At 70.8% G+C, this 12525-nt stretch overlaps 1 protein-coding gene across 4 annotated transcripts in view; it reads right to left on the bottom strand.

The window, feature by feature from the left end:
* MAD1L1 (mitotic arrest deficient 1 like 1) overlaps window positions 1–12525 on the bottom strand; it is a 106276-nt gene that overhangs the window by 23756 nt on the left and 69995 nt on the right. For all 4 annotated transcript variants that reach the window (XM_036014633.1, XM_028527810.2, XM_036014632.1 and 1 more), the window contains 2 exons: window positions 10143–10231; window positions 4358–4448 (listed from right to left, as the gene is read on the bottom strand). In XM_036014633.1, the coding sequence (XP_035870526.1) occupies window positions 4358–4448; window positions 10143–10231 (180 nt within the window). The remainder of the gene's footprint in view (window positions 1–4357; window positions 4449–10142; window positions 10232–12525) is intronic.

The following is a 12525-nucleotide window of genomic DNA, read 5'->3' as shown; positions in this document are numbered from 1 at the left end:
CACAGGGCAGGCCGCACACCGGGAGCCGCCTGTGACCGGCAGGCGGTGAGGCCAGAGGGCAGACCCGCCGCCGCCGGAACAGGTGCGACGCGGCACCGAGACCCACGGGCACCGAGCAGCGGGAAGACACGTGCGGTGCAGGTGCGTGGTGACCCCGCAGTCCCCGGACGAACAAACAGGAGCTGCCGGGAAGAGGCCGTGAGGGAGGGAGGGAGGAGCCTGGGGCGCACGAGACCCGCCGAGCCCAAGACAGCGGAGGCCTCAGTGAGAGCCACCCGGCACGGGAGGCCTGGGCGGACACGCAGCCGAGGACGGGGAGGACACGGGGGCTCGCGCAGGGGCAGGGGTGCGTGCACGGGGGGGGGGGGGGGGGGGGGGGGGGGGGGGGGCGGTGGTGGCGGAGCCTGCGAGGAGGAGACCGGTGTCCGTGGGCGGTCTGGGCCAGTGCCGGGACAAGCCTGTTCAGAGGCAGACGCGGCCAGGCCCTGCCCCTTGCACGGCAAGGCCGCAGGCCACGGGCTAGTCGACGGCCGCGGTGGGGGTGCGGGCTGCCGCACAGCCGGGTGGAGCCCCGGAGGCTGCTCCACGCCCCTGACCGAGGACGCGAGAAGTGCACCCAAAGCCCAGAAGCCCGCCCCCCCGCAGAGGCGCAGGCCCGCTGGGGAACCAAACACCCCTCCTCCGGTAAAACCACGTCCGAGCCCACAGACAGACGAGGGGTCTCGGAAGTGCACTCGCACCTCACAGAGCAGTGAGCCCGGCCGCCCCCCACAGAGAGCCCAAGAGGTCAGCAAGAGGACCGACTGTCCGCCCGCTTGGAGGGCGGACCCAGGATGTGAGCGCGCACACGTGTGCACACACCCCCCCCCCCAGAACACCCCTGGTCTCACCTGCAACAGGGGCTGAGCTGACAAGCACCCTGGGCCGCCCTGTGCGCCCACGGGACCAGCGGCACCTGGCGAGGCGGTGGGGGCGCGGCCCCGTCCTGCTCCACGGGCGGCCCCGCGACGCTGGGGGCGCCGGCAGTGTCTCTCCAGAGCCTGCAGGTGCCCCACGAGCCCACTGTCCCTGGGTGTCCCCCAGCGCAGACTCACACCCGGGGACATACGTGCTAGGGACGCCCTCCACGGCCCCGTGTGGTCACGGGAGGACACACAGGCCCCTGTGGGTGGCAGCTGGCTGCACAGGCAAGGGCCCACCATCGGCTGAGCAGCCCTCACCTCAGGGAACACAGTCTCCCCCAGAACAATCTCGGGGTGCACCCCACACCCCAGCGGTGCCTGGCACCACGGCCCGCAGTCTCTGTCCCCCAAAACACCACCCAGAGGACGTTCTGGAGGTGCCGGCAGCAGCCCACTCAGCAGCCACCTGCCTCGTCGGGGACGGGACAGGCACGAGGGCGCGGTCGGCAGCTGCGGGCCTCACGCGGAGCGGGCGGAGCCCCGAGGGCCTCCGCAAAGCAGAGGCGAGGCGAGCTGTGGGCTCAGGGCTGCCGGCAGGTGAGGACAGGTGGGTCGGGGAGGAAACTGGTGTCCAGGGTGGACAAGCTTGTCTCTGGGGTGGCAGGCTGGGCGACCGGGACCAGTGGGGGCCGGAGGGCGCCCCAGCGTTGAGGGGAGAGGGCAGAGAGGTGTGCCGAGTGGAAGCACTGCCCCCCGCGCCTCCCGCGCCCCGGGGAGGGAAGGAGGCAGAGCCCTGGAGCCTGTGGTCGCCCGGCGCCGCCCGCCTGGTGACGCGGGGACGGGGCAGTCTCCACGGGCACCGTGGACGCTCTGCTCACAGGGAACCCGGCAATTCTCCACCCACTCCGTTCCCAGAAAAGCTACACTGGCTCAGAGTGTCACTGGGCTGCAGTCCGGTCCCCTCCCCGAGCGCACTGCAGGCCGGCCGGGGCCTCGGGGCCTCCGAGGGGTGGTGGCGGGCGGGGCGCCCACTCCCGGCTGCCCACCTGCTTGCTCGAGCAGCGGGCCTGGGTGGCGCTGAGGACAGCGGGCGTGGGCACCGGCCCCAGCGATGAATTCTGCTTAATCACACGCGTGCCGGAGCATTTCAGGGGAGGTGCAGATGTTTGCAATTTGCTCCAAAACGCACCCAACACTTAGAAGGATGGGGGGACGGGAGCGGAAGCTGAGGACGTCACACAGCAGCCCTGACGAGGTGGTCGGGGTGGGACCGGGCGGCTCAGGTGAGCTCTGCCGGCTGCTGGGGTTCCCGACCCCTCCCATGACGCTGCGGAGCAGCGGTGGGCTCCACCACCGGCGCCCGGGGCCTGGCACGGCCCCCACTCGCAAGGCAGGCCATGTGCACCTCACCTGTGGGTGGTGCCGTCCAGCGGGACCGGCTGCCCGACGGACAGGTGCCCGCCAGGCCCAGAGCCGGGTGCGTGGGCCCAAGGGAGTGGGCGCCTCAGGGGCTCCAGGGGCTGGTGACGGTGATAGTCCCAGACGGGGGCCCAGGAGCCACAGCGGTGGGAAGCGGCCGGACGTCCCCGTCAGCCGGGCACGAGGAGGGCGGGGGTGTCGCTTCGACAGCAGCACGCCCCAGGCCCGAGAGGCACCACAGCCAGGAGCCGGCCCCTGTGCTCCCCTCGCACGGCTGCGGGGCATGGTTTCCGTTCCGAGTCCGGGGAGCAACGGAGACCGGGCCCCGGCTGGCCGGGGGCAGACCCGCTGCCACGAGGGGGCCCCCACCAGGAAGGGCCGGCGAGCGGCAGTCGGTCTGGACACAGGGCCCCAGCGGACGGTGCAGGCGCTGCGTGAGCACAGCCAGCTCTGGGCGCTGCGGGAGCGGCCTCCTCCCCACCCAGCTGGGAACCAATTACGAGAAGCTCTAACCAGCGAGCGCCCTCTCCGAGCATATGCTCCCAATTATGTCAAACTGCAGCTGATTTCAATCACTCTTCCTTGAAGCAGCCCAACTTGAAGGCTCCTCCGGGGGGGGGGGGGGGGGGGGGGGGGCGGCAGGGGCGGGTGCCCACTGAGCCGGCTCGAGCACCGCGGCTGACACGTGCCCGCCTGGCGAGCGGAACGCCGTGGCCCTCCACCAGCCAGCTCTCCACGCTGGCTCACCGGCCACGGCCACGGCAGAGCCGCGCTCAGAGGCCAGCACCGAAGGAGCTGGGGGCTCACCCCACCCCAGGGAGCTGCAGCCGGGCCCCCAGAGGGCGTCGTGAGCAGTCCTGCTGCTCCGAGGCCCGGGGACAGAGGGGAAGGGGAGGTCCCCGTCCGCACGACGGAGCAGCAGCAGCAGACGGACGTCACCGTCTACTGCACAGCCCCTGTGTGCCAGCCGTGGTGGGCAGACGCGGCCCGTCTCCCCCGCAGCCCCGTGTGGGTGCCACCGACCCCGGTTCTACGAAGGGTGAGCTGGGGGCTCAGAGGGCAAAGCCCCGACGAGACCACCCAGCCGGGGGCGGCGCCAGGTCCCAGCTGACATCTGCGGCCTCGGTGCCAGACGCCCCAGGGAACCCCACTTCCACCAGCCCCTCGCCTGTGCACCCATTTCACCACCACCTGCCCCGGCTCCCCGGGCAGGACGTGAGTTCTCCCCGTCCTGTCTGCCACGACCAGACGGACTGGTGGTCCCCCTGGGCCTCAGCCTCCGCCCTGTCCACCTCACCCTGGGGCGGAGGCAGGAAGAACGGCAGTTCCAGCTGCACTGGCTGACGCAGGGTCGCAGGAGGCCTGGGAGGCCGCCAGCCGCAGTGCCAGGCTGCTCTCCACCGCAGAGCCGGGAAAACATCGCCGGGCCCGTCTGACACGGCACCGCTGACGGGCAGCCGGTGGGCGGGAGGCCGGCCGGCCGGGGATTCACCTGCCAACAGCCCCGTCTCCCAGCTGAGGCCTTCGCCCCAATTAAACGGTGCGAGATGACAGGTCCCAGCACGGAACGCAGCCTGGCTGCGGCTCACTGCGCCTTGCTTTATCAAAGTTGTCACTTCCACCATCTCCAGGAATTGGTAATAAAAACGAGATGTGATTTACCCCTAATGGGTGTCAAGATAAAATCAATGGCCTGTCCAAAATCTGGGGGAGCGCAAACCGGCAGGCTTCCTGCCACGGAGCAATTTAGACAGGAGGGCGGACACAGAGCACCCAGTAAGACTAAACCGTGACAGCAGCAGGCCACGGCCACGGCCACGGGCCCACGGCGGGGCCGTGCGCAGTCGGGCTGCGGCTCCGGGGTCGGGGGCAGCGCGTCCTCCCCACGGGACTCGGGACACGCGCCAGGGAGGCCGGCGAGGGGCGTGCGTGTGGGCGTGGTGGGTCCCGGGCCGCGGGAGCCACCGCCCTGCGCGTGCGGGGGGGGGGCGGGGGGGGGGGGACCGGGAGGGCGCTGGTGCACCCGCAGCACTCACCAGCAGGGTCAGCCGCTCGAGCTGCATCTCCAGCTGCTTCTTGCTCTCCTCCAGGCGGCTCCGCTCCCCTTCCAGCTCCTCCACCTTCAGCCTGCGGGCGGGCGGGGCGGGGTGGGGCGGGGCGTGAGGAGCCGGCTGCAGCCGAGGCGCGGCCCTGTCCGCTGGGGGAGGAGGGGCAAGGCCACGCGACAAGGCCTTGGGCCCCGTCCGCACGCACACACACACGCACGGGGAACCAGGAGGCCGATGGGGAACGTTTCTAAACGCTGAGAAACCGCCGGGCGGAGGACTGCGGGCCGCAGCCAGGGGCGCTGTTCCGACGGAGCGGCCCTGACGGGGAGGAGGCGGGAGCCACGTGGGGCGTGCGGCCGCACCCTGCCAGGGGCTCTGGGCACCGAGTCTGCAGCGGGGCGAGGAGAAGGGCGAGAGCTCCCGAGGCCTCCAGGGTGCGGGGCGCCCTTCCCTCGAGGGCCCGGCGGCCAAGCACAGGCGTCCCTGTGCGTGCGGGGGTGGGGGGGGCCCCGGGCCCGGGCCTGCCAGGGCCAGGCTGGGCGGGAAGCCGGACGGCGGGCCCTGTGAAAACGCAGCGTGCCCCCCCGGGGGCTCGTCAGCCAGCGGTCCTCGAGGGCTGAACCCACCCCAGCGTGCGCGTGCAGCCGCAGCCGCACGAACGAGACGGTGCGGCCCATCCTGGCTGTCGGAGAACAGACCCCCCCCCCAACTCCCGCTTGTGCGTTTAACACGGGGACTCCCCCTCGACCCCCTCCTCCGGCAAACCGTTACCTGGCCGGGGGCAGGGGAGGACGACACGACAGCAAGTACGTGCGCTGTGTGTGTGAACACGCGCGTGGGTGAGCGTGAGCATACGTGTGTGCAACCATGTATGAGCGTGTGTGACTGTACGTGAGAGCATGTGTGTGAGCGAGCAGCACGGCTCCCGCGGGGCAGGCCCGGCCACGGCGCGTGCGTCGCTTCCACTCCGCCTGACAGCTGCCCGGCGCCCCCCCGGCCCGAAGACACGCTCCGCTGACAGGTCTGTCCTCGCGGGGCCCGGAGGACGCCGTGCGCTCCGGCCCCCGCCGCTCCCACGAGCGGCTCGCTGTCACTCAGGGCGGCGCTCCCCGCGGCCGGAGAGGCGCTCCTTCCTCGCTGCCTTCCGGCTCCCCGTCTGCGGCTTCCGGAGATTAATTAGCGGGTGTCACCGCGCGAGCCTCTTCGCCTTTCTGCTCCGCGGGGCTCACTCGGCTCCCGCAAGCTGTGGGCTGAGACCTGCCACGAAGCTTGGGAAATTTCCAGCCCCTGCGTCTTCAGGCAGTGCCCCAGTGCCGGCTCCCCCGCTCGCGGGGCCGCTCCGACCACCGTCCTGTGTGCAAGGGCCCACGGCCCCGAGGCTCTGCTCGGGCTGGTCCCTGGCCGCCACCCTCCGACCGGCTGCTCTCCACCGGCCTGTGCGGTTCTCCCCTCCAACCTTCGGCGTGCCGCGCCGTCCCGGCCCACGGTGCGTGCCCGGGCCTCTCAAGAAGCCCCCCTCGTGACGAGCGGTTCTGTGACGCCCACACTCGTGCCCCGCACAGGCGCCACGGCCGCCCGCGGCCCCTCCTCCCTCAGCGACAACTGGCCGGCTCGGGCACGTGCAGAGACTTCCACTGCGCCCCGGACCCTCGGGGCCTCACGCGGGGAGGTCTGCACCCCACAGACCTTCTGGCAGGAGGCCCCCTGTGTCCGGGGGACTCGTACCCGGGGCCCTGCAGACAAAGGGGTGCCCGCTGGGCTCCCCACGGCCCCACTGACACCAGGGGCGGGAAGCCAGGGCGCCTCGCTGCTCCGTGGGGGCGCGGGGCAGCAGGGGCTTCTGCTGAGCCTGCAGCCCGGGCAGCCAGCCCCACTCTGCTTCGGCCCTTCGTGCCCTCGAGCTGGGGCGCCAGGAAACTGGCGCCTGTGCGGAGGGCTGGGGTGGGAGCCGGGCCTTCCCTGGAGCTGCATGGGCTCACCGTGGCCTGTCGCCCCGCCCCCAGGTCCGAGGGCGGCACCAAGGAGGCGTGGGGTGCCCGCCCCCAGGCCTTCCTCCGGCTCAGGGTCCCGCGAAGGCCGCCCTCTCCCCACCTTCCAGGGCCCCTGCACTGCTGGGCCGGGTCAGGGCACGGAGTCCTGGGCGGGGATGGAGCTCACCCCTCAGGATCAGAAGGACCGAAGGAACGGAAGTCGAAGGTGTTTCTGAAAGCCAGCCCTCCACACACCAGGTGTTTCCCTTCGTGGACGGACCCAGCAGGCCCCTGGGCTGAGGGGTCAGGGTAAGGGGCGAAGGCCCCCCGGGGAGGAGGAGGGCCGGCAGCACCGGCAGGGACCAGCCCCGAGGAGGGCCGGTGGCCGGGGCCCGGGGTGGCCCAGCCCAGGCCCGCCGAGCACAGGGCCCGCCCGGGGCTGTTCCGAGGGAGGGGCTCCTGGGGGCGCCGGCGAAAGGTGGGCGGATGTTCGGGACAGCCCCACGGGCGAGGGGTCCGAGCTCCCCGGGGAGAGAACGCAGCGCCGACACGGAGGACTCTCTGCCCGGGGGGAAGCGCACCTCGGGGGCCGCCCCGCCGTCCCGTCGGAGAGACAGACAGCGACGGCCGTGTCCCCGTGTCTGTGGTGACGGCAGGCGGCGCCTCACGCGAGGAGCAGCCTTCCGAGGACGGCAGCCGGTCTCAGGACACACGCGGCAGCAGGAGTCAAGTGAGGCTGACGAGTCCAAGAAAACGTTACAGCACGTGGGAAGAGCGGACGGAAAACAGGATAAAAATGTTTTTAAAACGGGATAGCTCAGGAAGTTCAGCATCCAAACGGCGGCTCCAGGAAGAGCAGAGAAGGTGGAAGAGGAGGGACCACTGACGAGTGACGGCAGAGAAGCCTCGAGACCCGAAGGGGAGCCGCCGCACGGGGCGGCCCGACCCCGGCACAGCCCCACACGGACCGGCCGCGGCGGGGCTCGGGGCCGCGCTGGGGCCCTTCAGGCTGCAGAGAGGAGACCAGGCGCCGGCCAGGGGCTCCGGCTGCCGGGCCCTCCCAGGCCCGAGGGCTTCCCAGCTCCACCGTGCAGGCAGGGCAAGGAGCTCGGAGACGGGCCACTGAAGCGGCGGGGCCTGGGCCCTCCTCGGGGACGAGTGGCTGCCCCCTGGGGCTGGGGCCCAGGCCCCCATCATCCGGATGTCAGGGCCCCGCTCTGGGTGGGCCCCCTAAAGCTGCTGGTGGGGTAAGCGTGCGGCCGAGGGGACTCCCCGTCCCACCTGGGACACCGGTGTGGACCGGGAACGCATGGCCAGCGCCCTCTGGGCAGCGCCCTCAGGCCCACAGTGATCGCCCCTCACCCTGCGGACACAAGGGCCCCGGGCCTTCCCAGACAGGCCTGAGGCGGGCAGTGCCGTTGAGCGGCAGCTGGGCCCGGCCAGGAGGAGCAGGGCGCCTGGGGATGGGGCGCCGGGAGGGTGCCCGGGGCACCTGGCAGTTCTGTGGACGGGATAGACACTGAGGCCCGCGAGGGGCCAGGGGCACGGGGGTGAGTCCCGGCCGGGAAGGGGGCCGTTTGTGTGCCCCGGCCTTGGCCTGTGGCCCTGTCGCTGCGCTGAGGCCCCGGAGCCCGTCCTCGGCCGGTGTCCCCAGCGGGCAGTGGGCTCGCGCAGTCAGGCCCTGCTCCAGCCCCCGAGGGCAGCCCGAGAGGGGCCCCTCAAGCGGCCTCTCCCAGCAAAGCACGCGCACGGACGCTGATCTGATTGCCCCTGTCAGCCGCCGGCCCTCCTGGCCCTCCCTCCACCACAGTGTTCCCCTGCCCCTGGGGGGACGAGTGGCTTCGATCTCGGTGTGCAGACGGTGCCGATGAAACCTTCATCTCAGCAGTTACAAGCTAAGCATAAGCGACTAGGTCCAAGGCGTGCCAGCCTGCACAAGTCGGACACACGCCTGGCCACGAGCATGGCCACGCAGAGCAGCCTGCGCCTGAGAGTGGGGGACGCTGGGCGGGGCCGAGGCCAGGCTCCCTGACTGCAGCTTGGGGGGAGGCTGGGAGCCACGCCCGCCACGCAGGCCCGGGGAGGACGCAGGCCCAGGGAGGACGCAGTCCAGCAGCATCAGCCCCACCTGCCCCGCACCCGCGGCTCCCAGGACTTAACAGCTGCTGCCCCGGGACCTAGGGACCCGCGTCCATGGGCCTCTCAGGGCGCTCGAGACCCCTCAGGTCTGGTCCCAGCGGTGGCCGCCCTGTGCCCAGCACTCCATGACCCCCTGGGAAGAGCCTGTCTGCACCCCGGCCTGGACCGTGCCCCTGCTGCCCTCCAGGCCCTCATACAGGACGTGCTGGGGTGCCCCAACCTCCAGCGCCCTCCAGCCCACCCGGACAGTGAGAGCTGTCTGCACCCCGGCCTGGGGCTGCCCCCTGCAGCCCCGGCACAGGAGGGCAGCCCCTCCTCTCTGCATGGCCGGCCCCTCGCCAAGCCCCTCTCTGGTCCACTCCGGCCTTGGGCAGCCGGCTGCCTCTCATCTCCACCCGCGGCCCTGCCCTTCCTGCTCTGCCGTGGGGACGCTGTCCCCGGCTCGCGGCACTGGGCCCCACCTGCGGTCTGCTGCCCTTTCCTGCCCCGCAGGCCCTCACGCCTCCCCGCCCTTGCACCTCGGGGCGGAGCCTGCAGATGCCCTGCCGCACATCCCGAGGCCTGTGTGTGTGGGCAGGGTCCCTCCCAGCCCCCTCTCCACCGCCAGGTCTGTGGCACAGAGCAAACGGGCCGTGGCTGCGTCATCCCCTCCCCACGCTCGGCCCTGGGGACTCACACCCCACATGGTCTCTCAACGAGACAACGGCTGAGCCAATGAGGAGCAGGCAAGCAGGGGCAGAAGAAGTGGGGGGACCCCAGAGACAGCGGTACCTCCGGCCCAGGTGGTGGGGGCCGCACCTACTGGGTCTCACTGTGCACCAGGACACACGGCACACGGTGGGGGGGGTCTCCGGTGACGAGAGCACAGCCTCAGGAGAGGGTGGCGCGGCCGCAGCCACTCAGCCACGGGCCAGCCAGCCCCCCGCCTCGACTCCACGCCATCTCTCCTGGGACCGGGGTCTCCATCTGCCTAACGGGCCCCAGGTGGGACCCCCGAGCTGCAGGAGCGGCTGCTGTGGTGGGTGCCCATGCTGGCCTGGGGCCCGTGCTCCAGCGGGAGCAGGCTGACAGCCCTGGGCGCCCGGAGCCACCCGCTGAGCTCACTCGGCCGCACTCAGAGATTCTGGGGGGACAGTGCCCACCTACCCGTGGGCCCCTTTCCGGGGACAGCTCGGGACCCTGGGAGAGCCAGCAGCAGGCCTTCAGCACCTGCCTCTGTCCCCCAGAAACTGTCTTTAAGGATGAGCCGTGGGGCAGGACAGCAGACGACACCCCCCCCCCACAAGGCTGTGGGCTGGAGAGAGGCGGGGGGGGGGGGGGGGGGCGGAGGACAGCGCTCCCCTGCCAGGCAGCGCACGGGGGCATGCGTCTGCTCCGGCTGCAGCTCTGAGAGCGACTGAGCCCCCCCCCCCCCCCCCCCCCCCCGCAGTCGGCCTCAGACGGGGCAGAGGCCCCCGCCGCCCCCGGGGACGGCACGCACGGCAGAGGGGCCGCAGCAGTCGGCCTCGGGACAGCAGCCCCCGCCCTCTCCTGCGCCCTGGGGACCCCGAGAGGCCCGCTGTCCCTGCCGGCCTGAGAAAGGGCGCCGAGAAGAGCCCCGAGCCGTGGGGCCACGCTGCTGTGCAGAGTGCGGGTGGGTGGGCCGGGGGCGGGGCGGGGCGTACCTGAGCTCGCTGGCCTCCTCCCGGGACAGCAGCACGCTCTGCTCCGCGGGGCCCGCCTGGGACCGCAGCACCTTCAGCTCCATCTCCAGCTGCAGGAGGGGACAGCGCGGGGACAGCGCAGGGTCAGCTCGCAGCGCTGCCCGGCCCGCCCCCCGGGCCCCTGGAGCCCTCCCTGGCCAGCCCTGGAGTCCGGAGGCCCCCCGCCCGTGCAGGGAGGTGCCGAGGCTGCCTGGCCTCCCGGTGGGGGGGCCGGGCAAACACAGCTGCCTGCTCTGGGCGAGCGCTGGCCCCAGGACACAGACCCGGCCTCTTGGGGCGCCCGGGGGCATCTCGGCACCTGAGGACGGGCAGGGGACGGGGGGCGGGAAGAACACTCTAAATGCCCCCCCCCAGCTCCCCCCGGCGCTGCCGGTCGCGGCGCTTCAGCTGCTGCAGCGACTCCCCCCGCAGGACGGCAGGCTACACGCAGACTGTGTGCCGGGGCGGGGCTCGGAGCCTCCTGACCCCCCCCACCCCCATGGTGCCGGTGCCCACCCGGGCCCTGGGCGCAGGGGTGGGACCAGGCAGGGGGTCTGGGCCAGGACCTTCCCAGGACGGAGCCTCTGAGCGGCGGGGACAGGACAGCGCCCACCCAGGGCAGCGCCCGGCCGTCCTGCGCTTCCTCCCCGACACGCGGCCCCGGAGCCGCCCGCGGGACGCCGCAGCCCGTGCACGTGTGTGCCTGCGGACGCACACGCGGCACGGGCGGGGTCCTCGCAGGGGCTGGCGTCACGCCCACGTCCGAAAGCGTCCCCTTCCCAGGCGCCAGGGCGCTGCCGCAGTGTGCACGGCGTCTGCGTGCTGAGAGCCAGCCGGAATTTTCCGTGCAAGTGACTCAGCCCGACTCAGCTCTGTCCCGCTGCTTCCCCCTGGGGGGGGCCGGGAGCGGTCACTCTGTGACTACTTTGTGATGACCCTCTGGTTGAAACCTCTCTCTCTGCTGGGGCGGCGCTAGGTCTTAGTTTCCTGGGAAATCGTCATAATTCGTAATTCTCCTTGCAGAACTCCCGTGGAATCCACCGTTCTCTTCAGGCTCACTGTTTTTGCCTGCCTGTGTTTGCTCCGCTGGCGAGGGAGGGGCCCAGGGCGGGCGAGAGGCCCACGGAGCCCCGCGCGCCGGGCGCCCCGGCGGTCACGCTCACTGCGCGCCTCAGGTGGCGGTGCTGTCGGTTAGCTCTTCACCGGGGCTGTGAGCAGCTCACGGTTACCGGCTTCTTTCACGGCACAGGCGTGTGTATCTATTTATTGCTCCTACCGTTTCCCGCCCTCTCGTTAACTCCTCTTTCCGTCTTTACGAGTTCCTGCCCGAGCTTTAACTGGTTCATTTTCCTCCTCTCCTGAGCTCTCGAGCTGGTGGTTCAGCCTATGCACGGGCACGCTCTCCCGTTCGATAAGGTAAATATTTGAGCCCGGGTTCTCCTTCCGAGCCCCGGTCCGGCCGGCCCCCGCGGCTCCCAGGGCAGACGGGTCCGTGGCGGCAGGTGCCTGGGACCACGGGCACGTCCGAGCCACGCTCCTCCTCCGACCCAGCCGTGGTTTCAGCGCGAGACGCCCGTTCCCTTTTCGTTCCTGTTTCTCTTCCTTTTAAATTTCCAAGTGTCAGGAGGAGCGGCTTTTGTCTTTCTCTCTTAACTTCACATTCCATCACAGCATGGTCCGAGAAAGCTGTCTATGCCAGTTCTGCTAAAGAAGGTTTTCTTTACTGCCTAACGTGCGATTGATTTGTTTTCGAGGACGTTTTCTGTGTTTTTTCGAAGCGTCCTTCAGTCCCGGGGTGAACTTCCACTTTACGTGTACATGCACATACATGAAACACACCGGACTGCCCCTGCTCTGTCGTGGGCTGAGAAGCACAGCGGGTTCTCCGGTCACTGGAGTCCCTCGAGACCCTGTGGAGTCCCTCATCTCTGCTCTGTGGCCCCCGTCGGCATCTCGGTGGGCAGGTCCGTGGCGGCACCCTCGTTACGGCAGACGGCCCCGTCTGGTCTGCTGCGACGCACCCGGGCCGGGGAGCAAGCTCCCTGCGCGGCGGCCCCACTGCCCGCCCCATTGCCCGCCCAAGGCTCCCGGGCTCCTCCCTGTGGCCGACCGGGAAGCCCCCCCACCCCTGATGGGAGAGGTCGGCCCCCTCGGGCCCCGGCACACGGCTGCGTCTACTTCTGCCCCGCTGTCCTGTTCCGTGCTCTGCTCCGTGACTTCCATGATCGTTTCATCCTGGGGTCTTCTCGTCCTGTTGGCGTTCTTGTGTTCTACTGGTTTTTATGCCTTCAGTTTACATAATGTTCACGCTTCTGTTTCTGACAGTTCCTATTGTCTCCTTTACCTGTACCTGACTAACCCAATA

The sequence above is a fragment of the Phyllostomus discolor genome, chromosome 13 (assembly GCF_004126475.2).
Source record: "Phyllostomus discolor isolate MPI-MPIP mPhyDis1 chromosome 13, mPhyDis1.pri.v3, whole genome shotgun sequence".
Taxonomy (NCBI): domain Eukaryota; kingdom Metazoa; phylum Chordata; class Mammalia; order Chiroptera; family Phyllostomidae; genus Phyllostomus; species Phyllostomus discolor.
The sequence above is the reverse complement of the archived record's forward strand: the minus strand, read 5'-3'. Positions and strand labels throughout refer to the sequence as shown.